At 49.3% G+C, this 26,242-nt stretch overlaps 2 protein-coding genes across 2 annotated transcripts; one reads left to right on the plus strand and one right to left on the minus strand.

Annotated features, from left to right (window-relative positions):
* The first annotated feature begins 992 nt into the window (after positions 1–992).
* AGK (acylglycerol kinase) lies at positions 993–12,217 on the plus strand. Its single transcript, XM_053465296.1, has 16 exons — positions 993–1,087; positions 1,819–1,937; positions 3,057–3,096; positions 4,599–4,678; positions 5,503–5,578; positions 7,382–7,474; positions 7,843–7,875; positions 8,278–8,372; positions 9,365–9,434; positions 9,641–9,720; positions 9,987–10,044; positions 10,349–10,496; positions 10,807–10,904; positions 11,166–11,236; positions 11,538–11,622; positions 11,709–12,217. The coding sequence occupies exons 2-16, from the start codon at positions 1,828–1,830 to the stop codon at positions 11,856–11,858; spliced, it is 1,287 nt and encodes a 428-aa protein (XP_053321271.1). The 5' UTR covers positions 993–1,087; positions 1,819–1,827; the 3' UTR covers positions 11,859–12,217.
* Positions 12,218–15,455: 3,238 nt separating this feature from the next.
* On the minus strand, positions 15,456–22,390 carry DENND11 (DENN domain containing 11). The gene is made up of 9 exons (XM_053465301.1): positions 22,177–22,390; positions 19,512–19,611; positions 19,073–19,231; positions 18,776–18,929; positions 18,168–18,306; positions 17,699–17,830; positions 17,420–17,570; positions 16,334–16,402; positions 15,456–15,893 (listed from the first exon to the last, which is right to left on the minus strand). The coding sequence occupies exons 1-9, from the start codon at positions 22,382–22,384 to the stop codon at positions 15,698–15,700; spliced, it is 1,308 nt and encodes a 435-aa protein (XP_053321276.1). The 5' UTR covers positions 22,385–22,390; the 3' UTR covers positions 15,456–15,697.
* Positions 22,391–26,242: the final 3,852 nt, after the last annotated feature.

The raw sequence follows: 26,242 nt of genomic DNA on the forward strand, positions 1-26,242 counted from the left end.
TCATCAGACCGCGGGAGAGGAGAAGGAGAAACCCGTATTGGCGAAACGCGTCAGCTTCTCAACAACATCATTTATCTCAGAATCCGTCATATATTTTAACAAAATTGTACAATTCTTATTTTTATGTGCTTGTTTTTTATTATGTAATATATTTACAACAATATGGAATATTAAAATGATTGTTTTTATACCAAGACTGTCCATTTAGTTAGATCCCTCCAACACACCGCTATCGTACATTCCTCTAAATGCCCCACTCTGACTGTGTGCTTCGGGTTATTGCCATGTGACACACTATCATATATGTAACATATGTTGGTGACTCATTATTATATATATGTAACTTATGTCGGGGACACATTATTATATATGTTACATATGTCGGGGACACATTATTATATATGTTACATATGTCGGGGACACATTATTATATATGTTACATATGTCGGGGACACATTATTATATATGTTACATAGGTCGGGGACACATTATTATATATGTTACATATGTCGGGGACACATTATTATATATGTTACATATGTCGGGGACACATTATTATATATGTTACATAGGTCGGGGACACATTATTATATATGTTACATATGTCGGGGACACATTATTATATATGTTACATATGTCGGGGACACATTATTATATATGTTACATATGTCGGGGACACATTATTATATATGTTACATATGTCGGGGACACATTATTATATATGTTACATAGGTCGGGGACACATTATTATTATATATATTACATATGTTGGGGACACATTATTATATATGTTACATATACATGCATGTTCACCTGTAAAGGTCACACAATAACAATGTGACAGGTTGTGTAATTAAATGGCAGCCATGTGTGCAGTTGCCATGGTTATTTTTCCTGATCTCTGAAGGAGGAACGAAGTGGTAAGTTGCCCTGACTTTTCCCTCCCCGCATCCGGAACCTCCTGACAGCGGAACAGAGTGAGCCGGGAGGCGGTTTCCGGTGGGACGCATAATCTGTGACACGCGGTGTGTGGTGTGAATGCTGGAAGCACCGAGGAGAACAACGTGCGACCTAGAGGAGGACACAGGTGGGGGCTCCGCACAGGGGCGGACAGGGGCCCCGTGCAGGGAGAGGCAGGGGCCCCAGGACAAGGGAGATAGCGGTAGGCAGAAAGCAGAGAAACTGAGTGGTGGAGTGAAATAAGAGACAGCTGAGTGACAGCCACTGTCACAGAGACGAGAGAGAGACAGGTGAGTGACAGCCGGTGATACAGAGAGGAAAGAGACAGGTGAGTGACAGCCAGTGATACAGAGAGGAAAGAGACAGGTGAGTGACAGCCAGTGATACAGAGACGAGAGAGACAGGTGAGTGACAGTCAGTGTCACAGAGACGAGAGAGGCAGGTGAGTGACAGCTAGTGTCACAGAGACGGGAGAGACAGGTGAGTGACAGCCAGTGTCACAGAGACGGGAGAGACAGGTGAGTGACAGTCAGTGTCACAGAGATGAGAGAGGCAGGTGAGTGACAGCTAGTGTCACAGAGACGGGAGAGACAGGTGAGTGACAGCCAGTGTCACAGAGACGAGAGAGGCAGGTGAGTGACAGCCAGTGTTACAGAGACGAGAGAGACAGGTGAGTGACAGCCAGTGATACAGAGAGGAGAGCGGTAGCTTAGTGACAATCGTGACAGTCCGGGGGGGGGCATTTTTTTATAACCTCTTCCAAAATAAATAAATAAGCACCGGCACCAGAAAACTCAGCAAGGTGCATCGCGATACTCTCTCTGCCAATCGATTAATCCTTTTTGTTCTTTCTTTAAGGGGACAATCATGGCCAGGGTTGTCCGCATCTTTAAGACTCTTCGAAATCACTGGAAGAAGAGCACCGTGGGATTCTGCCTGCTGGGGTACGGAGGGAATTGGCTTTATGGGAAATATTGGTAAGTAGTGACTTCTCGGGGTACGAATTTAATAAATATGGCAGCCAACCCCAAATCGGCCCATAAAAGCATTCCCAATCTATACAACGCGCTTTCCGGAATGCTTGGGAATGTGTCAGAAAGCTGTAATGGCTTTAAATGACGTTGCACTGATTTTGTAATTAATTATGTGATGCATACATTACCTTTCAAAACTGGGGGTCACTTACAAATATCCTTGTTTTTGAAAGAAAAGCTAATTTTGTCCATTAAAATAACATTAAATACATCAGAAATCCAGCGCAGACGGGGTTAATGTTGTAAATGACTATTGTAGCTGGAAATGGAATCTCATAGGTGTACTTTATCACCCCCATCACTCCTGGGTTCCAATGGCCCTTTATCACTCCCATCACTCCTGTGTTCCAACGGCCCTTTATCACTCCCATCACTCCTGTGTTCCAATGGCCCTTTATCACTCCCATCACTCCTGTGTTCCAATGTCACGTTGTGCCACTGATCCAAGTTTAAGTTTTAAAGGCTAATTAATCATCAGAAAACCCATTTGCCTAAATTCATGTAGAACTGCAGAAGAAACCAGTGCTGAAAATGAAATTGTTTAAATTTAAAATGGGGCAAAACTATTAAAAGTAGCCTATCGTGATATAAATGATTTGTGTTTCTAACTTATAAAAATGTACAATGCAATTTGTTTTGAATGATACATAAAAAAATGCCTTGTATATGTAAACATTTCAGTGTGATGTCATAATATATATATGATATGTGTATAAATATTTTGATACAATTGTTGCGATGTGAACCATCACACAACATATAAATATTTACCAATCCCGGGCCGTAAAAGGAGCGGGTATATGTGTGCAAATAGTCTTTATATATGTTCTCTGCTGCGTAAGGCACAACGGGAAATAACGAATTAAGTGGGCTGACTAAGGATGCTGGGAGTTGTATCCCGTGGCCTTCAAATGAGGGCAGAAGTTGCCTAAGAATGCTCAAAACCTCCAAAATACATTTTTTTGGTAAAAAAAAAAAAAAAGAATGGAATTGAGTTCAGGTTATTAATGCAAACTATTAACGCTCTCTTTCTCTTCTCTCCCTCCTCTCTCCCCTCTCCAGCGATAACTTGCTAAGACGGGCTGCTTGCCAAGAAGCGCAGGTACGTTTCTATTTCTTTTTTTTTTTGGCAAACGATAATTTGATTTGAGTGTCGTTCTCCGACTCCCCCCCCCCCCGAACACGAGAAACCCTCCATGGCTCGTAGCCTTAAAACGACCTTTCCTGGCGTACGGCGGATTCCCAGAAACCAATCAAACGTCCTCTCTGTCCCCGCCAGAGTGCTTGTTACGGTCCTCCAGGCTGGTTTAAACCTGGAAAGCGTCTGTCTGGTTTCATAAAGCTGCCGCGGCACTGAGGGTGTGTGATGCTCATTAGACCCTCCTGAGGCGCCCCCCGCCACGCGTTAGAAGGGGCAGGTGACACGATGGAGTCCTGATACTGTTTCTGGACCGCAACTCACATCACTCTTGATCACGGCAGCTTGGATTTTCAAGCTGTAGTGTCCTCTACTAAGGAAGCAGTTTAATTCGGTTAGTAAGGGAAATAAATGCCTGCCAGCTGACGGGGAAAGCGATTGCAGCGAACCCCGCTCACTCCAGCGGCCTTTTCTGCTGCCGCGCGGCAGGGAAAGAGGTCAATTACCCCATCTTTGCTCCCGGCAGCCCCCCGGCGGTGCTGCTTAATGACGGGTGAGATGCCGTTTCAGCTGTAAGGAGGGCAGAGTTCCTACGTTATTAGCTGCCAGCTGTGTCAGCTCTTGTGGAGAGCCGGTGGGGTAACCGGCTATTGCTAAAGGGGGGGGGGTGTATTTTAATAGGTTTTGTAGCTGCAGCAGTCCGGCTTCGTCCCACGTGCTGCTGTCGGCTCAAGGAGAACGTTCTGTCTGTCTGTCTCTCTGTCTGTCTGTCTTGCCGGACCCTGTTTGTCCCGGTGAGCCATAGACTAAAAAAACCTACCATCCCGGCACACGTTACGGAGCCGTCTGCGGTGACATGAAGTGCCGAACTCCTAGACTAATGACGCACTTCAGGATAATCAAGCGGCAGCTATTCTGCCGCGCTCGTACGATTTGCATGATCGCAGTAATATAGACGGGGGATTAATCATGCAAATTGTGTCCTTGTAGCCGCCAGCGTGACTACGGGATCCAGAATATCTCTTCTTCTTTGCGGCCGAGGGCAGCAGCCCCTACGCGTCCCGTATCCCCGCTCTGGACTCCAGTGCTTACGGAAGGGGGGTACGCGTTATACTGCCCTACGGCATTCCCGATAAGATGGAGCGGAGTGTGGCTGGCTGTGCGTTATGAGAGCTGTAGTCCTACAAACAGTATTAGGAGTACCCGGACCCTGTAGTGTTTTATGGGGAATTTGCCAACAGTAACCAAACGCGCCGCTTAGTGACGGTTACTTTGTTTCCACTGAATTGCCATGAATACAGTCTTTGGCCCCCACCTGCTAATATGGTTTAAAAGTCATGTGATTATATGTATCGAGGTGTCTATTGGTAGAGAAGGTGATGGTATATTTGGTATAACGTGCCACCAGCTGATTTGGTGTACAATGTTTTATGCTACAAATCCTTACCCCCCCTCCTCCCCCGCAGGTCTTTGGAGACCAGATGATCCGACCTAACATGGCGGTGAAGAAGGCAACCGTTTTCCTGAATCCGGCAGCCTGTAAAGGGTGAGTGGTTTATATCCGGCGCTGCGGTGATGTTTTCGTCTGCACCCCCCCATTATCTCGTTGAACCAGCAGCGTGAGATCGGGCGTCCGGGGCTTATTCACAAAAGAAAACCAGCTGGGCCGGAATAAGTGCTTCCTTTATTAAAGCCGCAGTCCTGGGAATCGGTTAAAGCGGCAGCCATTGATCTGTGCGATTAGGGGGTTTAATCACCCGTAGTCTTCATTCAATTGATTGGTATCCATAAGGACCCGACGCCCAAGCGTGTTGTTTGTCCGTTTGAAGCTCCCCCTATTGATTCACTCCCAGTTTTTGTTTGGGGTCATTAATCTGCCGATCTGCCCCAGCTATAAGCGGTATTATTTACCCCGATGGGGTAGAAAGTCAATCAACTGAGTAAACGACTCGATCAATAGAATCAGGTTTGCCCCTTTGTACAGCGCCGTGGAAAAGGATGGTGCTATTTAAATCAATTAATAATAATAATGTTTTTATATATATACACCTTTCAGCAAAAAGCATGGATTATATTGTGGGCTTTCTTCCTATCATTATTATTATTATTATTATTATTATTTCCAGTTGTACAGTCCTGCACGATATTATATAAAACAAAACAATAATAAATATTTTTGGCAATGCTTCGGGTCATAATTAGTGGAATGGATGCATTTGTACCCAAAATGCACCAATAATTATACACCGCGGTTTGTGTAATTCGCTATATAACTAAAGATAAAAGAAAATTGAGGAAAGTATTGCGTGGGACGGAATGCTGAAGGGGAACGCGTTCCTAGTAAACACCCAGCCATTCTTTCATTGTCAGGAAAGCCCGGAACCTGTTTGAGAAGAACGCGGCCCCGATTCTGCACCTAGCTGGCGTGGATGTCACCGTCGTGAAGGTGAGTTACTGAGCGATAGGAGACGATCGTTAAAGGGGTCGTTATATAAACGGCGCGAAGGAGGCTTCTGTATGGGCCGTCGGACGCATTGACGCTACATGCTACGTGGCGTGTGGCGTTTCGAGCTCCGGAAGGTTCCACGTCTCGAGGGAAGAAGCGCAGCAACTAAATACAAACAAGTTATGATCCTCCAGATTCCATAGCCCCTCGCCTTTTTATAAAACTCCATGCTTTGTAAGATGTCATATAGAAACATAGAAGCTGCCGGCAGATCGGCCCCATCCGGCCCCCGTCTAGTCGCCCGTTTCTCCTGCTGTAAAGACTCAAACCTTAATCAGTCGTTGGTCTCGTCTTAGATTCAGGAGCCGTATGTCTATCCCATGCATGTTTACATTTAAATAAAAGAAAACATCTCGTTTCCATGGGTGCAGGTTTTTAGAAAAATACAAAAACATATATTTCTGTGTAACAGATATTTACAGTGTTTGGCGATTAAGCTTATTATTTAAGGACACTTCGAGGCGTTGGTGAGGTCGCCAGCTTCTCCTCGGTCGGGCGGTAGGATGCCGGGTTGATGCACCCAACGCATTTCACTCTCGCTTTGGATCTTTACAATTCTGTTTCCAGATCTGGGTAAAACGCGCTGGGTAATGGCAGGGTATCTTGAAGGGCCGTTGAGAGACACCGCGGTCCTCTTTTGCTGGATGATTTTTGCAGAGAGGGGTATTTTTAGGGCGCGGGGAGGAAGGTAGCGGCTGAAATGATAACTCGCGGTTGTTCTTTGTGGGTCGCGGCTTTTGTCTTGTGAGTCACTAAAGAAAATTGGAAGTAGAAGGAAGAGGAGGGGGAATTGGAAATGCAATCAAGTGTTACGGATTAATTAGAGCGGCTTTTAGCCACCTCCTTGCTCCAAAATTAGAAGCTCTGCCGCTGCGCATGTTAAATGTGGGGACGGTGGAAAGTTAGGATTTTGTGTGTTTTGGGCTTTTTTTAGCTGGTAACTTAAATACTTTTACCTTTAGGAGAAGATGGAGCTTGAAGCAGCCAATCAGTACTTTCTGCACATGTTTATGGGGGTCTCATAAGACCCCCCGGCCCCCGAACACATTCTGAGCCAATACTGGCTCTCCTGCACGGCATTAATAGGACGGGGCAGGGAAAGGGGGCAAATGCATCTTGGGGGGATTTCGCAGAATGCCCCCCCCGATCTGTAAAGGGGATACCATGAAAAGAGACTTCTGTATGCGTTAACGTGCATATGATGGCTGCTCTGTCCCTTTAACTAGAGCCCCCGGGGTACATCAGGACAGGTGGGCTGGTTGGCACTAAAAAAAGTATATATAAAAAAAAAACTACCCCCCCCCCCTCCCGTTCCTGCATCGCTTTGACAGATCAGGATGATGACGGGTGATTAGCGCCTCAACCGTTAATCACCAGAGAGCTATTTTCATTTTTTTCTCAGATTGTTGATTATGATATAAAAATAGCATTCCCTGTTCTGAGAGAGCAGATGGATGCGAGCGCTGAAAATACAGCGCGCCGGGGAACAAACGGCCCTCTCCTCTGGGGTTAATTTCGCTCTGAAAGCAGGGCAGTAAATCGCAAAGTATTTATTATAACATTTAAAAAAAAAATCTCATCGCTCCTCCATAGACTTTCGTCGGTGATTAAGACCGAGCCGTTCTATTGTTCCCCACAGTCTGATAAGGAGTCGGGGGTAGATTGGGATACTTTAGTAGATCTCACATTTAAGGATCCTGCCTTGTGTTTTTGGGGGTTTAACCCTTCCTTTCCCCCTTTCAGACAGATTATGAAGGTCAGGCCAAGAAGCTCCTGGAGCTGATGGAGAACACGGATCTGATCATCGTGGCCGGAGGGGATGGGACGCTGCAAGAGGTGAGACGCTCCTACTAACAAACGCTAGACTTCACGCCGATACATTTGGGCTCCGAGCCATAAAGTCTGACTCGGGAAACCGAGGGCCGGACTGAGCCGCCGTCAGACACGTAACGCCAGAGTATCGCCACATATACCGACGCGTTCCTCTGGTGATAATACATGGTCGGTGGCTGCGGCTAAAACCGGAATGGACTTTAAATACGGTTTTTAATTTAAAGTTAAACAGTAATTCATTGTTTTAGAGCTCGATGTGGCTGGAGTGGCGTCTCCTCCGGGCTCGGCGGACGGGGTGGATGTTATTCGTTTTGGTAATCTGTATGATTCGGGAACAATAAGAAATAAGGTCTGTTTTTGTTTTTTTCCAGGTGATCACCGGACTCCTCCGCAGAGCCGATCAGGTACGGCGAACGTGACGTGAAAATCCCGGCTTCCCGTCCGCTCCAAATTAGCAGTTTTTTAATCAGCTGCACTTTTTTTGACGAGGTTTACCCACATTTCCTTTTTTCCTGCTTCGTGACGTTCTAACCGTATATAAGAGAGGATTCGGGTGATTTGAGACTTAAAAAAGCAACATAGAGATCGTAATTTAATGAAAGTATTAATATTCAAATAAATGGAGGGTGTGGAGCGTTTGTTTTTTAACCCCGCGCCTTCTGCTTTTCCCACCTTTTTTGCATCCGTATGTCTTCATCTGCATTATATAGACGCGCCCCTAATATATATATATTATACGGAATGTCTGTTTAATGAGACAGATTGGGCTGATAAATGTTTTTATTTTATTTAACTTTTTTTTCTAGGCTTCCTTCAGTAAAATCCCCATCGGATTTATCCCTCTGGGAACAACCAACACTCTCAGCCGGACCCTGTATCCCGAGACAGACAACAGAGTGCAGTAAGTGGCAGACGCGCGGAGTTCCCTCGTGTTTTTGGGTTATTCTGTGGGAATTGTGGGATCCTCGGTGGAAGGCAGGACTCTGCGCCTTCCTCAAACCCTTCCGACCAGGATGAGTTTACGTGTGATAACCGGTGTGAGGATTTATCCTTATTCCACCCCTGCCCCCTCCCTCCCTCTGGGATTGATTCACTAAGCCGGGAATTTAAAATGTAGGTAGGGCTGAGTCGACCCTGTATAATGTATAGTTAATGGTGAGAGACTTCTTAAGACACCTCGTACATTTATTCAGGGGGCCGGCTCACTGATTTATCTATACATTATACAGGGGGCCGGTCACTGATTTATCTATACATTATACAGGGGGCCAGCTCACTGATTTATCTATACATTATACAGGGGGCCGGTCACTGATTTATCTATACATTATACAGGGGGCCAGCTCACTGATTTATCTATACATTATACAGGGGGCCGGTCACTGATTTATCTATACATTATACAGGGGGCCAGCTCACGGATTTATCTATACATTATACAGGGGGCCGGCTCACGCATTTATCTATACATTATACAGGGGGCCGGTCACTGATTTATCTATACATTGTACAGGGGGTCGGCTCACTGATTTATCTATACATTATACAGGGGGCTGGCCTGCTGATTTATCTATACATTATACAGGGGCCGGCTCGCTGATTTATCTATACATTATACAGGGCCCCGCTCACTGATTTATCTATACATTATACAGGGGCCCGCTCACTGATTTATCTATACATTATACAGGGGGCCGGCTCACGGATTTATCTATACATTATACAGGGGGCCGGCTCACGGATTTATCTATACATTATACAGGGGCCGGTCACTGATTTATCTGTACGTTATACACTCGTTTGCCAGCCGGATGGGGTGGGCGCTGTTTGGGGCGACTCCTGTTGATGTCGAGCGGGTATAATCGGGGCCCTTGTGACCCTTTTATCTTCTAGGCACATCTCAGAAGCGACGCTGTCCATCTTGAAAGGAGAAACTGTTCCCCTCGATGTTCTTCAGATAAAGGTACGGCCATCGTATGCGGATGATAAAGCCTTCCGGAAATAAACAAGCGATCTGGGGTTGATGGGAGTTGGCTTCTGCCGGTGCTTCCCGTCAGGGAGGGATGTTGAAGATTCTGATGGATAGCGCAGAGACGGGGTATATATACGTTCCGCGTCCTTTTCTGCCGGTATCCGACCTCAGCTCCGTCTGCTTTTTTTTTACTGCAGGGAGAACAAGAGCAGCCGGTGTTTGCCCTGAACGCGTTGCGATGGGGGAGTTACCGGGACGCCGCTGTTAAAGCCAGCAAGTAAGTCCCGTGACCGGCGTGGGGGGGCTGTGACTTTTACTGGGGAAACGGTGAAGATGAGAGATATTCGTAGAGTTACTACAACACACCCGCCAACAGAGGGCAGCAGTGGGCTGTTTTTATGTTTGTGTTATTGGTACAAGGACATTGCAGCTTGTCCCTGTGGGATATAATGCAGTGCTCGTGAAGGGGTTAAAGCTGTTCCCTGGTTGCGCATGTCTTTTCTCTGGCACTAAGCTGTGCGTCGGCCTGATTTCCCGTTACAGATACTGGTATCTCGGGCCCCTGAAGATCCGGGCAGCGCATTGGTTCAGCACTCTGAAGGTAACGAACCCAGAGCAGACGGGTCCTATGGACGGGGGGGGGTGCAGAGGCATGATGGGAGTGGGTTAACCCTCCGTTTGCCAGTGCATCACCAAATCAGGATCCCTTCACGAAAGTGCACCTTAAAAACCAAAAGCGTTTTCTGTATTAAAGATTCTGTCCCACTGACCCCCCGCGTTAGGCAGTAAACCTTTGCAGATCCGTCAGTTTCTGGTTTTTATATCACACGGTATATACACGGTTAAAAAAAATACCAACAAGGCAAAATGTTACATTATTAAACAATTATTAACGCATTCCACAGGAATGGCCTCAGAAGCACGAAGCCTCAATCTTGTTCCTGGGACCTACGGAGAGACCCCCAGAGGAACCGGAGCCGAGCATCGCCAGGCCCTCGCTGTACGTCCGGATATACAGGAGACTCGCTCGGTACTGGTCACCACCGAAAGTCGGTAAGCTTCTCCCCGATTCACTCTTTTTATTTAATAACCGGATGGCCGGGATGGGTTGGACCGGTCTGGTGGGTTTGGGGCAAGATTTTATTTATATTTTTTATTAAAAAATCATTGGAGCCCCCAACCTGTAAACAGGCATTAGAGGGGGGTAGGGAGAAATTTAGTTAGAAAAGTTTTGTCAGGTGGGAGGAGTATGGGCCGGAGGGGTGTGGCTACACGTTGGCATCTCCTCCATATTTGATCCATTTAAAGGGACAGGCCCACATTTCACGACATAAATGTAATTCTTGCTGATTGAACGTTACAGAAATCCCGGCGGAACCAGAACCCGAGCCTTGGCAGGAAAGCCACGTCTCGGCTGTAGAGCTGACCATCGCGACACAGAACCACCAGCCGGACTTCTCGGTGAGTCTGCATGCGATGATTCTGCCGGACGCCGCGGCTCATTTAAAGGGACCCCATCAGGAAAATGTTATTTCAAGTCGTGTAGGATCCGTTTATCAGAGATTTAAATATTTTGCACTACAGTGAAAGATTCAGTATGCAGCTGATATTATATTTACGTCGCCATCATACTCCGCGGCGCTGTATGACGTGTTAGCCGTTTCCTGCAAGTTTGTTTCGACCCCGTTTTAAATAATCCGCTTATTCTTTTTTACCGTTTAGCGCATGTTGGACTCCATGAATATCTGCGTAGAGCCGGATTCCATCAGCAAAGGAGACTTCATTAAGCTGGGGTGAGTCTGCTTCAAAACTAGAAATGTTTCGCTAGGGAGAGACTTAAGAGCCACGCCAAACGCACAGCATGTCGCAGCCTATCCGAAGAGCGCATGCATGGAATGGGGAACATGAGCGGATTAGCATGTATGTGGGTGGGGCCAACATTAAACCACACCCACAAACTTCCTGCGTCAATTAGGACATGGAAATTGGGCCGCTGGGAGTATGATGGGAAGTTTGTTCTAAGCACTAGCGACGGGGGATACGAGTACATAGCTTCTTCCAGGCCAAGCAGTAAAACAAGTCCCTTTTCCGCAGGTCGGAGAAGATGCGCGAGCCGCTGCGTTGCCCGGCAGGCAGTCCCGTCCTCAGCGCCAGTTCCTGTAAGGTGCGGATCCCGCAGGTAACCGCGTTCCCGGTCGTTCCTGTTCTCTGTTGGGATCGCAGCTCGGTATAACGCAGCATCCGTTTATCTCGTTCCTGGTTTAGGGGACAGAGGGTCGCTTCAGTATAGACTCCGAAGAGTACGAGGCCATGTCCGTGGAAGTGACGCTGCTGCCGCGCAAGCTGCAGTTTCTGTGCCATCCGAATAAGAAGCAACAGCTCAATCAGCCGCCCGCAGAGGCCGTACCAAGCTAGAGCTCTACGGCGCCCCAACGACAGAGTGCCGGGAAGACCCTTCGGAGGACTCCGCGTAGCCCTGGGGGGGTTGGTCCTGCTCGGCGGAGGAGCCCCCCAGGTCGTGACATTGGTTCGCAGTTCGTTGTCTGGAATAGGTTTCCCGGTCTTGGGATTTTCTGACCCAGTCTGGTTATAACGAACACGCGAGAGACGACGCGTCCGACATTTACTGGGGTTATAATGACACGTATGTTACATGCGCTCGGGGTTAATTGCGTTTTGTAGCCGCTGGGCTCTGATTGGCTGCGCAGACACTTTCCATGTGAAATGTATTTTTTTTTGTCCTTGAGAAGGTTATTAAAGACATGAACGCCAAACACCGCCTCAGGAAGCTTTGTTTATTTCTGTGGCTCCTGTAAGAGGGGTGGTTAAAGGGACCCCCGGCCGGGGTCTACACTCTGCCACCGATCAGCACCATGTCAAATCAAACACGATGGGCAGGAGGGCAGCTGCAGCTTGTACTGCGGGTAAGTGCTTTTATCACTTTCCTACCTTTTGGAAGAAGGCATCTTACGAAAACTGCATAGGGGGCGCGGGGAGGAATAAATTGCCAAGCAGCACACAAAAGGCAGGTCTGATATTTTTATTGTTGAAACGCCGCGTCTCCTGTATTGCTTAGTAGTCAGACAAGTAAAACGCACCCAAACATCTCATACAGGCAGCCAATGTCAGTAGTAAACGTTAAGGGGGGGGCTTTATGATGGGGTACAGTACGAAATGATATAGAGTGGCAGCAAGATCCTCCGACACTTCCGCCTCTGAATCTTGGAAAGCGCTAGAGGGGGGTGTCAGGCAATGGAGTGTATACCCCGCTCAGCGCTTAAAAGGTTAAACACAGCTTAGCATCAAAGTTAACGTTTCCTGGTATGAGAATTCTTGGTGATTTTATTCGGAATTAGCGGAGAATTTGGGTTCGATTAACGCTTCATTTAAACAGGAAGGAGAGTCTGCGGTTATGGAGAATTAAAACGAATAAAAAAACCTGCCAAGTTTCAGCTTTAATGAAGAGTTAAGGGGGGGGATTTGTCACCCACCAGGTTACTCCAAATCCTATTTATTGCCCCCTTTGCCCTAAGAGGGTCGGGCACAGTCTGCTAAACAATGCAAGGAGGGCCCCGAAAGCCGGGCCGACAGCAGGACCCCAATCCAGCCTGCACTGAGGGATCATGGGAATCTCGCAGAAGCGTGAATGGAATGAATATCAGCGCTGGAAGATACAACGTAACAAAAAAACTATAATGCCAAAAGCGCCATGGCTGGGGATGATGGGACTTTCTGCCAACAAGCCCAGTGCTTTGGAGACCCCTGGGAGCTTTTCCTGGATTCTAATATAATATTACATATTCACACATCATAAAAACCTAAATAAATAAAACATGGATATTTTGGTCTTGGGGGGGTAAATAAAGGCATTAAAAGTCTTGTCTCTTTCTCCATAAACGTCACACGAGCCCCCCTCGCACCGTCTAAAAAGCCACTCAAACCGTTTGAAAGACGCTGCACAGGTTTGATCCATACATTAAGCTAAAGAAAAAGACACCAGCAGCCGTCTATACCTGAAATTTGTATTTTCTCTCTCTCTCTGCATCTGTTACCATAACAACCAACATTTCTGCCCCTTGGGCCATTTCAGTGGTTGCTATGGCAACAAGACCACGTTTCAAACATCTCATCTATATGTTTTCTGCCGGACGGGCAACGCGTTCACAATTTGTAGTTGGTCCCTCCCTGTCTGGGTTAGCTTAACACCCAATATATTCTTTACCCGGGGGCATTAAACTGTCCCTTTATAATTTTGGACCCTGCTTAACCTTTGATTTCCTGAATCCTTAAAACATGTTACATACAAACAGGTTTTTAAAACAAATTCCATGATGAATAGACTGATCGCATCTCTGCGGACGCCACGCGTTTCACCGGAAACAGTCAGGCCGGCAGCTGGCATCAGAAGCCTCGGAGGAGACCCCTACAGTTAACCCCGAAATCACGGCCTTTCCCTGAATACAGCCAAAGGCAACCTCACCAGCCGTACGGAACAAACGCAGACAGACAAATGAACATCTTTCTGCATCAAATCCAACTACAATGTATCAGAATTATAATCATAACAAATAAACACCCAAACTAAACCGTTATCCCCCCCCCCACCCGACAGTCACAAAGCTGAGGTCTTCCCAATAACATTAACCTTCCCCGGGCAGACCATGCCGGCTACAGCATTAAAAGAATTCTGCTTCTGTCTGAAAATATCACCGATAAATTGATATCAAATCGATAAAACGGCCGGAACGTCGACGACAATCGCAACAACACGGATCAGGAGCACGAACGCGCAAGGAGAGGCGGGGGGGGGCAGGAGACGATCCGCGTTGCAGGACAGGCACATTCATCGTATAAATCTTTCCATAACAAGGCAAGTCGGGCTCTTCGCGGCCGTAATGGATTCCTGTAATTTTTCTATATCTTATAGCTACATAAAGAAAAGAAAAAAACCCTTCTTCATAACCCCCCCCCATATTTCAGATGTCATTGGTACGGTCCCCTTTTCTAGCACTTAAAGGCACATCGCACAAAAATCCATGCAGTCCCCAATGACGGCATTGCTTTAGATGCGCTCAACGCAGACCCCGTAAGCGGGGCTGTCCAACCGACCCCCGTTCCCCCCCCCAGCTGTAGAGATTGTGAAACCTATGAGAAAATCCAGAAAAATGACGCGGATCCGTTAAAGCCCCTTTAAGATGTCATCGCACGGTTCCAGCATTCCGTTAAAGTAACATTTTCTCGATTTCACCTGTAAATAAACCCCCCCCCAAGTCTTTTTATAAACAGTCTAAACACAAAACCAGCCGCAGGTAGGAATGATTCCGTCCACGTTCTGGAAGCCACGAGAACCGTTAGAAGTTACTCGCAGACTTCGTGAAATCCGTAAAAAAAAAAATAAAAACACAAGGGCCGACCGGACCAGAAACGATGATTTTTCATTCACGCTCCCAAAAAATTTAACAGGTTCTAGGAGGCCCGACGGATAAATCCACGGAATTTGCTTATTTATACATTAAGTTCCACGTTATCGGGGACCTCTCGCCCGGTGGAAATCATGGCGGCCGGGAATTGCTTCCCACGTTGTATTTAATCTTCGTGAGAGGACCCCTTTACACCGCAGAGACTGGTGGTCTTCGGATTGCCGGTGTTTGGCTCGGTGGGTCTCCGGCTGACGCCATAACAAAAGCATCTTAAGGAACCGTCACAAGCTGGGCAAATACCGGGCACTCGGTCTCAAGAACAAGAATGAAGTCTCTTCCCACCTCTAGATCCGGAGCGTTCCTCTCGGCTCTCATCATCTCCAGAGACCCAGAACACACGGTCCGTATTCTTCATGACTCACAGAACTTCCGTCAGAACAGTCACTGCTTTGGTATTAAAAGTTGGGCTCCGACCGATAAACAGGCGGTGGGTTTAATGTTTTTGGGGAGGATTTATCTCGGTTGTCCCCCCCCGCAGGTTTAGACAGTATTATTGCACATGGTGTGAGACAGAAACCGAGTTCAGGTCTCCGAGCCGGAGCTCCGTCACAGTGGGCATCACATCCGAGGGTTATTTACAAGACACGAGATCCGGAGTCACGGGCAGCAGGGGTCGAGCCGAGGGCCGCGCAGGATCCGGAGTCACGGGCAGCAGGGGGTCGAGCCGAGGGCCACGCGGGATCCGGAGTCACGGGCAGCAGGGGGTCGAGCCGAGGGCCACGCGGGATCCGGAGTCACGGGCAGCAGGGGCCAAGAGCCGGGGGTGATCCGGAGTCACGGGCAGCAGGGGTTGTCGATGACCAGCATGAGGTCAAAACCGTAGACATCCAGCAGGTCCATGAGGAAGCTGCGGTCGCCCTGGGGGTCGAGCCCCATGCTGCGGGCGTGATCGGCCGTCAGGGTCTTGTCCTGGCTCGATGCCACTTCCAGCAGGATCTGGAATATTCTGTTGTTCTGCTCCATGAAGAACCTGGAAGCAGGAGTGAGACAAGGGGGGGGGGAATGGGGCAAGAAACAAAGATTAGGGATGGAAATCTAAAGCGTCTCAATTACCTTTTATTTATAAATTTAAAGGTGCTGTTCCGCTTAAACATTAATCGCTTTCCCCAGGAAAATAAATCTCACATAAAAAAAACAAAACAAAAAAAAACACTAAAGACTTTCAGGCCCCACCCCCCAGTTAAGGCAATAGTCAAGTCCTTGCCCGAGTATCACATGACATTTAAGCATTCCCAGCTAAAACTATGAATGAGGCAAAACATAGGAGAAGCGTTTAAACGTTCAGCGTCGCCACGTTTAGTTTGCGGTATAAGTGGAACAGCAACTTTAACAGTAGATTTTTACGTTCACTCACGCCCCCCCCCATGAACGTTACTCGGGAGACGCCGTTCGCGCACGTCAGGCACTCACAGTATGAAGAGGTCCTCCTCGCAGGAGCCGCAGTCCCCGTCCACCTCCTGCGTGTACATCAGCAGCTGCCTGCAAGCAACCAGCGGCAGAACGGTCAGCACGGCGGGGGTTAACGGCAGAACGGTCAGCACGGCGGGGGTTAACGGCAGAACGGTCAGCACGGCGGGGGTTAACGGCAGAACGGTCAGCACGGCGGGGGTTAACGGCAGAACGGTCAGCACGGCGGGGGTTAACGGCAGAACGGTCAGCACGGCGGGGGTTAACGGCAGAACGGTCAGCACGGCGGGGGTTAACGGCAGAACGGTCAGCACGGCGGGGGTTAACGGCAGAACGGTCAGCACGGCGGGGGTTAACGGCAGAACGGTCAGCACGGCGGGGGTTAACGGCAGAACGGTCAGCACGGCGGGGGTTAACGGCAGAACAGTCAGCACGGCGGGGGTTAACGGCAGAACAGTCAGCACGGCGGGGGTTAACGGCAGAACAGTCAGCACGGCGGGGGTTAACGGCAGAACAGTCAGCACGGCGGGGGTTAACGGCAGAACAGTCAGCACGGCGGGGGTTAACGGCAGAACAGTCAGCACGGCGGGGGTTAACGGCAGAACAGTCAGCACGGCGGGGGTTAACGGCAGAACAGTCAGCACGGCGGGGGTTAACGGCAGAACAGTCAGCACGGCGGGGGTTAACGGCAGAACAGTCAGCACGGCGGGGGTTAACGGCAGAACAGTCAGCACGGCGGGGGTTAACGGCAGAACAGTCAGCACGGCGGGGGTTAACGGCAGAACAGTCAGCACGGCGGGGGTTAACGGCAGAACAGTCAGCACGGCGGGGGTTAACGGCAGAACAGTCAGCACGGCGGGGGTTAACGGCAGAACAGTCAGCACGGCGGGGGTTAACGGCAGAACAGTCAGCACGGCGGGGGTTAACGGCAGAACAGTCAGCACGGCGGGGGTTAACGGCAGAACAGTCAGCACGGCGGGGGTTAACGACTATTACCGCGGTAAAATCATACCATCAACCCCCCCCCCCCACTAGACCCCAGAACCCCTTATCCTGCGGGGGTCTCTGTATTAAAGCCCCGGCAGTCACCTCTGGTCGTTGAGCCGCCGGTACTTCTCCTTGTCGGCGCCGTTGACCCGCAGGAGCGGCTGCAGGTGGTCCAGGTGAGTCTTCACGTTTTGGTTGTCCACGTAGACGTCGTAGAGATCCGGCTTGTGCTCAAAGATCTTCTCCGTGGTACCTGGCCACAGAAGCCAACGGGGGGGCGAGCCGTGAGAAGAGGGAGAATTGGCGGGGGATACGCTGGGGTATCTTTAGGGGGTAACAGGGGGCGTGGAATACATGATGGGGTCCTGTCCGGATACTCACACGCCACGTAGGAAACTTCCCCATCCAGCACGTCTATATCCGCCACGTTCACGTAGAAGAACGGTTTGGACTCAGGGGCCGTCATTCCGATCCCCGGCAGAGTAACGTTGGCCAGACAGCAGCAGCAGTACACTGCGGGGCAGGAGGGGGCGTTAGAGGACACGGTCATAACCCAGAGGGGCAAAGGGTTAAAAGGCAACATCAGGAAGTATTACTTTACGGAAAAGGGTAGTGGATGCAGGGAACAGCCTTCCAGCAGAAGTGGTAGATGCTAATACAGCATGGGATAGACATACGGCCAAGCTAGATATAGGATAAGGCCAGGGACCAAGGAAAGTATAATTACTAAATTATTACTTTTTTACCCCATAATATAATGCTATAAACATCTTAACTCTACTGATTTTAACCCTTTGTGACGATCTGATGCCAATCCAATTTAACCCCCTTCCAGATGGGGGGGGATTACCTCTGTAGCAGACCACGCCCACAGGGGGCGGGGAGAAGATCAGGATTCGCTTCCGCAGAAGGGCGAATTTCCAGAGCACAAAGATTTGTTCCCCGAAGAACTTAATGAACTGCGACATGCAGCCCGCGGGGTGGGTGATCTAAACGGGACGCGGGGCGAGATTAACACATTAAACGCCAGGATATACAGACAAAAAAAAACAAAAGTGTCCTTTAAATCTAAAGGGTCAAAGGTCAAAAGATTTCTAGGACACCCTTTATATTAATCAACGACATTTTCATGGGGGGGGAGTGTTTATTAGAGCATTATTTCTATGATTAAAAAAATAATTCAATAAAAATAAAATGAAAGCCTGGAATATGACTTTTTTTTTTGTTTTTTTTTTTTAAATATAATAAAATGCCAGAAAGTCTGGCTGTATAGAATATATGATAAAAAAAATGTAAATCTGAATAGGACATTTTTATTTAAACAAAAATATATTTTTTTTAAATAACAGTATAGAATAGCACATTATTTTTATGATTTATTGAAAAAAAAACTATCATATTCTACTAATCTCACTAATTTATCACATTTTACTATGGAGGAGACCGCTGTGGTCTTACCCTCATCTCGGGATAGAGGTGTTTGTGTATGGATGGCAGCCAGGGGATTGGGGGCTGGTAGTTCTGTGCGTTCACTCCCACCGGCAGGACCCCCTTCTTGTCCTCATAGAAAGCCTCCAGGGGGGTATAGTGTCCCGGGATCTCCAGCTGATGCCTGCGGAACAGAAAGAGTTAATACCAGAATCCAGGGCAGCCTCAGACATCCGACCCGCGGAACCGGTTCCGTTATATATATATCGCCCGCAGATTCCACGGCGCAGGTACAGTATATGACACGCAGGGCGGGGGGGGACTCACCGGACTTGGTTCTCCAGAAAGTGCATGTATCGGTACAAGAGGGTGTAAGAGGGGGACAGGATCCCCACGGACTTCATGCGCGCCCCGCGCTCCAGCTCGCTCTCCACGGGCATGTTGGCGAAGCACGCCAGGCCGAAGAAGCCGCCTTTACGGAAATAACTGTCAAAGGAAACAAAAAAAAAAGTTATTTCTTAAAGTACAAACTTTTCCCCTCGAAACACCAGCCGAAGGGCTCCGATTTACGTTTACGTTGCTTTTCCCAGCCGGACTCCAGACCCTGAGGGCCAGCACCGGACCGAGCCGTCGTCAGACACGTAACACCAGAGTATCGCCACATATACAGACACGCAGCTCAACAAATAGAGGATCACGGATTGAAACATAGTATCTGCCGGCAGATCGGCCCCGTTCGGCCCCCATCTGACTGCCCGATACTCACATGAAATCTGATTGGACGCGATGGGATCCACTGGCCATTGATTTGAACTCCACCCCCTCCAGATCGATCTCTTGAGGCCGGCACCATTCCACAATATTCCCTGAAGGAGGAGGAGAACAGATCGCAGACATTTAAACGCATATCCCATTCAACGAGACCACACCCCCCCGGGCCTAAAAGAGTGCAGCCCCCCTAGGGGCAGGGACCGCCCCCCCACCAGGGGCCGGCGAGAGCCCGCCTTCCCCCCCACCACCAGGGGCCGGCGAGAGGCCGCCTTCCCCCCACCACAAGGGGCCGGCGAAAGGCAGCCTCCCCCCCCCCAACCAGGGGCCGGCGAGAGGCCAACCCACCCCAACCAGGGGCCGGCGAGAGGCAGACCCCCCCCAACCAGGGGCCGACGAGAGGCCGACCCCCCCCAACCAGGGGCCGTCGAGAGGCCGACCCCCCCCCAACCAGGGGCCGACGAGAGGCCGACCCCCCCCACCAGGGGCCGACGAGAGACCGCCTCCCCCACCCACCAGGGGCCGACGAGAGACCGCCTCCCCCACCCACCAGGGGCCGACGAGAGACCGCCTCCCCCACCCACCAGGGGCCGACGAGAGACCGCCTCCCCACCCACCAAGGGCCGACGAGAGACCGCCTCCCCCACACACCAAGGGCCGACGAGAGACCGCCTCCCCACCCACCAAGGGCCGACGAGAGACCGCCTCCCCCACCCACCAAGGGCCGACGAGAGACCGCCTCCCCCACCCACCAAGGGCCGACGAGAGACCGCCTCCCCCACCCATCAGGGGCCGTCGAGAGACCGCCTCCCCCACCCACCAAGGGCCGACGAGAGACCGCCTCCCCCACCCAGCAGGGGCCGACGAGAGACCGCCTCCCCCACCCACCAAGGGCCGACGAGAGACCGCCTCCCCCACCCAGCAGGGGCCAACGAGAAAAGTTAGTCAATATGGTGAACATTTGGGAGACATTTTGTTCCTATGGCAACAGCTCATCAGCGCCTGCTTTTGTGTCACATGACAATTACACGATCCTGGGAGAATAAATTGAAAAGATTCTTCTCATATACCGGATGTCTACTGGCTTTTGCACAATACTCGCGGAGTTCTGCTACATCCCAATTGCAGTTTGATCTTTTAAGATCAGTTTATAGGATTCTGCACCGTCCTGGTTATGTTTGTTTTTACAGAAGACTACATACAGTTTTAGAAGTTTGACATTTGATGAGCCTGCTTAGTCCAGTCCTTTTGTGAGTGGAACACATTATAAATATACATCTCTTTAACGATATTACACTATTGGATCCGTTTTCTTCCCCTATGTGCATGCGCTCCATCATTCCTGGTTTGCTTCTGTATACACTTTGAGGAAGAGCGTTGTTTGGTAGCGGCTCTCATTGTGGGAAGTATTTTATTCATTGTTATTTATATTCTCGTGGTTTTTTGGTTTTTTATTTGCGTTCCAAATCTGACGTAAGCAAAGAATTCTGGGCGTTACATTTAGGAGTCGGTGGAACCGCAGCTTTAAACGGCTGCACAGTGTCAGTCGGAGACGCGTCAGCAACACACGGGACGCGTCCACAGGCATGTATTCACTAAAATCAAGCATTCTACCTTACTGGTAAGTGGAACCGCCTCCCAGCAGAGGTGGTAGAGGCTGGTACAGCGAGGGAATATAAACACACATGGGACTCGAGAGGTTTCTCCTGCGAGAAAGCAGCTTCCTCCTTCAGCAAACCTCAAACCGGAGCTGGGCTGAGTCACAGCGGAGGCGGCCGCACACGCAGAATGATCCGTGTTTGAGCAAATAACACATATTAAAGTTTACACGGCAGGGGGGGGCTGGGATGATGCGTGTTGCATGCGTGTTACGGAACAGAGCGGCTTCTAATCAATGAACCTCCTTCCGCCGGCTTCCCGCCGCCAGATACTTTATTAAAGAGACAGCCGCGCCGCAGAATTAAACGGGTTAATGTGGAAAAATCCCCGAAACGGGTTAAAGAACAGAATCTAACCCTACAGGCTCAGAGGCACTGAACGGATGGATTACTTTAGCAAGAGGGTGGTAGATGAGTGGAACAGCCTCCCAGCAGAAGTGGTAGAGGGTAATACAGTGAGGGGATTAAACATGCATGGGATAGACATACGGCTCCTGAATCTAAGACGAGACCAACGACTGATTAAGGTTTGAGTCTACGCCGGGTGTAACGCTCACCCACCCTTTAATGCACCGGGGGGCTGTAGCCGTCACCTCCCCCCCTTGTTGCCCCTGAGGGGGGGCTGTAGCTGTCACCTCCCCCCCTTGTTGCCCCTGAGGGGGGGCTGTAGCTGTCACCTCCCCCCCTTGTTGCCCCTGAGGTGGGGCTGTAGCTGTCACCTCCCCCCTTGTTGCCCCTGAGGGGGGGCTGTAGCTGTCACCTCCCCCCCTTGTTGCCCCTGAGGGGGGCTGTAGCTGTCACCTCCCCCCCCTTGTTGCCCCTGAGGGGGGCTGTAGCTGTCACCCCCCCCCCCCTTGTTGCCCCTGAGGGGGGGCTGGGGCTGTAGCTGTCACCTCCCCCCCTTGTTGCCCCTGAGGGGGGGGCTGTAGCTGTCACCACCCCCTTTGTTGCCCCTGAGGCTGTACCTGCCCCCCACCTCCTATTCCCAGTGGCAGGTGCACTCACCGCTGCGGGGGTCGAAAGTCACCACAAACACGGCCACGATGTGGTCATCCTCCAGCTGAGGTACCGGGGAGAGCTCCTGGATCGGCCTTCGACCCCAGCCCGCTCCGTACCCCCGCTGCCGATCTCCCTGCTCAGCCTCCGGAGCCGGACTCAACCCCGGCCCCTCGGCCCAGTCCAGCAGCGGCGCCCGGTCCGTCCGCCCGGCCATTCCGCTCACAGCTGGCTCCAGCAGGGGCCCGGAAATGAAGGGGCGGGGCCCAAGCGGCTCTGGCTGTGAGAGATACAGTACTTTCACATTCTACGTCACTTCCGGTCTGAGCCAGGTGGCGATTGTAGGTACCTGGGACGCAATATAGAGATCTGCGTGATGCTTATAGACTAAAGGGGCATTAATGCGCAGACTGCGCACCCTAATGCCCCTTCCCCGGGCCTGGGTAAAGAAGGGGCAGCCCCAGGGGGCACCAAGCACCTGGATCATGAATTATTTAATTAGACTTAAGTGCTTAAAAAGGAGAAAGACCTCAATAAACATTGCGCGTTACCGGCCCTTCACAAACATCCAGCTAAACCCCAGACAGCACCGAACCCGCGTGACGCCTCCGCCGTGTCCCGTGATATCCTGCCAGACCTATCATTTGCCTCATCGAGGGCAAAATTTACTTGCTGACCCGTATCTCCCAAGTGGCCCTGTCCAGGAGGACCGGTACCTCCTTTAACCTTTTACCTTACGGTATTTGCTCTCCTTATCCCTGATTGGAAGTTGCCGTACCTGCTCCCGGGATCGGTCCCGCAGGCTATTTGGGGAAAACACATCATTAACACATTATGGAGACTTTACGCTAAACCCCGATCCTAATCCACTCCGCATCACGCCCTCCGGAACGAATCACCGCAGGGATAGCGAGAAAGCCCTCGCCGCCGCGCAGAAATCGAACAGAAGCGGCGGAAAGCCGATGGCCGCGTTTCCTGACATGATGGCTTTTCCTCCGCTGCTGTAAAATCTAAAACAGAAATTAGCATGCGTACCAAAAAGAGCATTTTAACCACAAAAAAACCTCACATTTTATGCTTCTATGCGCTAAATAAACTACGTTATGGGATTTACAGATCAAGCAAAGTCATAAATATATATATATACATACTGTGTATATATATAAGAACCCCCCTATTAGCGTGCCCGCCCGCACGGTACATGAGCATAAAATGGTAGCACACGGCCCCGAAAATCCAGCTGTCGGTCGCACCTATGTCATCAGGTGTGAACTAAAAGTGTGATGTCATATCCTGGCACCCCGTGCAGCGCCATTTAAAGCAGTCTGTGCCAGCGCCGCGCAGCCTCCATACTGCATGACTGCCAACTTTTACCCCCAGCAAGTCGTGTCCTAGACACCGGAGAACGAAACGGGGACCGCAGCCCCGAATCCCTCTGGATAAAGTGCCAAAATCGGGACTGTTCCTCGCAAAGCGGGACAGTTGGGAGGCATCATAGTATAAACAGGTTGGGGGGATCAGAGATCTGTCCGATTGAGCAGCGGCACTCATCGGCCCCCTGGTTTTGCCACAGTCTGACTTGCCAACCCTGGACGTTGCGTAGAGTTATATACAGCCACATATATACATGCATGTTGTAAGGCTCCATATATACTCTATATGTTCCTTTCCGTGTAATTCACACGCATCGCTAATTAAAGAAAAGTAACGAGAAAGGAGTTAATTGGATAACGAGGTCGTGAAGCTGCGGTTTGCATTCCCCCTGGGAGACGGAACGCGTTAAATATTTAATGCTAAGCAGCAGGCTTGTTGCCAACGAGGCTTAGAATAGCCCCGGTTTCTGCCCCCGCCTCGGAAACAAGGTTAAAAAATATAGATATTGGACTGTAAGATATTTTAATAAAACACACATTCATGAGCCAAGATGGCAATCTGGAAAGATTGACTGAGGATGATAGGGTTTGGCATGCAAGAGAGATAAATAGGACAAATCATGTCGTTTCTATGGTAACACCCCAGTTACAGTACCTTATTCTGTTCTGTTGATATGTTCTGTTACAATGTTGCGGCATCGCTCTGGTTAACCCGTGATGAGATTCCTAAAGAAATATATGATATCGCATTAAAATTAGTTGGGTTTTTTTTTTACAAATATATATTTTGTATTTACATGACGTTTTTAGACAATTGCAAAATTAGCCATTTCTGTTATCCAGACTATAACTAGACCTTCAAAGTCATGATCATACTGCCTGTTGTTAACAATTGAATGGCTCAGTCTTAATTATGCAGTCGGACTCTCTGACTAATGAAAGTCTATGGAGGAACAGACTTCATTAGCATTGCCATAAAGCATCAGCTCAGTGTGGTGTTTGAGCCGGGAAAGTCACCCAAAATATCACATGACTGACAGCAACGGCGGCTCCAGGTCTGCAGATAAAGGAAGTTTTTTAGGGCAAAATGAGATGAAACCAGAATTTGTCAACACAGACAAAATATTACTGTATACAGCGCTGGGGGGTTATATTACTGTATACAGCGCTGGGGGTTATATTACTGTATACAGCGCTGGGGGTTATATTACTGTATACAGTGCTGGGGGTTATATTACTGTATACAGCGCTGGGGGTTATATTACTGTATACAGCGCTGGGGGTTATATTACTGTATACAGCGCTGGGGGTTATATTACTGTATACAGCGCTGGGGGGTTATATTACTGTATACAGCGCTGGGGGTTATATTACTGTATACAGTGCTGGGGGTTATATTACTGTATACAGCGCTGGGGGGTTATATTACTGTATACAGCGCTGGGGGTTATATTACTGTATACAGTGCTGGGCGGTTATATTACTGTATACAGCGCTGGGGGTTATATTACTGTATACAGTGCTGGGGTTATATTACTGTATACAGCGCTGGGGGTTATATTACTGTATACAGCGCTGGGGGGTTATATTACTGTATACAGCGCTGGGGGTTATATTACTGTATACAGCGCTGGGGGTTATATTACTGTATACAGCACTGGGGGGGTTATATTACTGTATACAGCGCTGGGGGTTAGATTACTGTATACAGCGCTGGGGGTTAGATTACTGTATACAGCACTGGGGGGGTTATATTACTGTATACAGCGCTGGGGGGTTATATTACTGTATACAGCGCTGGGGGTTAGATTACTGTATACAGCGCTGGGGGTTAGATTACTGTATACAGCGCTGGGGGGGTTATATTACTGTATACAGCGCTGGGGGTTAGATTACTGTATACAGCGCTGGGGGTTAGATTACTGTATACAGCACTGGGGGGGTTATATTACTGTATACAGCGCTGGGGGGGTATATTACTGTATACAGCGCTGGGGGTTATATTACTGTATACAGCGCTGGGGGTTATATTACTGTATACAGCACTGGGGGGTTATATTACTGTATACAGCGCTGGGGGGTTATATTACTGTATACAGCGCTGGGGGTTAGATTACTGTATACAGCGCTGGAGGTTAGATTACTGTATACAGCGCTGGGGGGTATATTACTGTATACAGCGCTGGGGGGGTTATATTACTGTATACAGCGCTGGGGGTTATATTACTGTATACAGCGCTGGGGGGTTATATTACTGTATACAGCACTGGGGGTTATATTACTGTATACAGCGCTGGGGGGGGGTTATTACTGTATACAGCCTTGTGACTTCCCCTTTAAAACCCTCAACATTTTTCAGAATTAACCCTTCCACTAGAGGGCAGCGGTTCTTAATCTATATAAGTTCGCTCTTGGCAGGTTAATGAAAGTATCGCATTTTGTGGCTACCTTTATGGGTAAGCAAAGTGTTAGGTTGGGTGGGTTCTGGGGGCAAATAAAATGCTAGGAGATATATGGGGGGGGTATGTATAAAGAGCAAGCTGTACAAATTTAGGATGAAGCAGAAACCGTACGTTGATCGCTATGGTGATGGGATTCGGTTTTCTAGAACGAGCAAATGGATTTGTGAGAAATGATTAAAAAATAATACCTGTGGGCTGTGTTGGGCATCTCATGACCTCTGACCTGGCCGTTGGCTAGCA

This window comes from Spea bombifrons, chromosome 4 (assembly GCF_027358695.1).
Source record: "Spea bombifrons isolate aSpeBom1 chromosome 4, aSpeBom1.2.pri, whole genome shotgun sequence".
NCBI lineage: Eukaryota > Metazoa > Chordata > Amphibia > Anura > Pelobatidae > Spea > Spea bombifrons.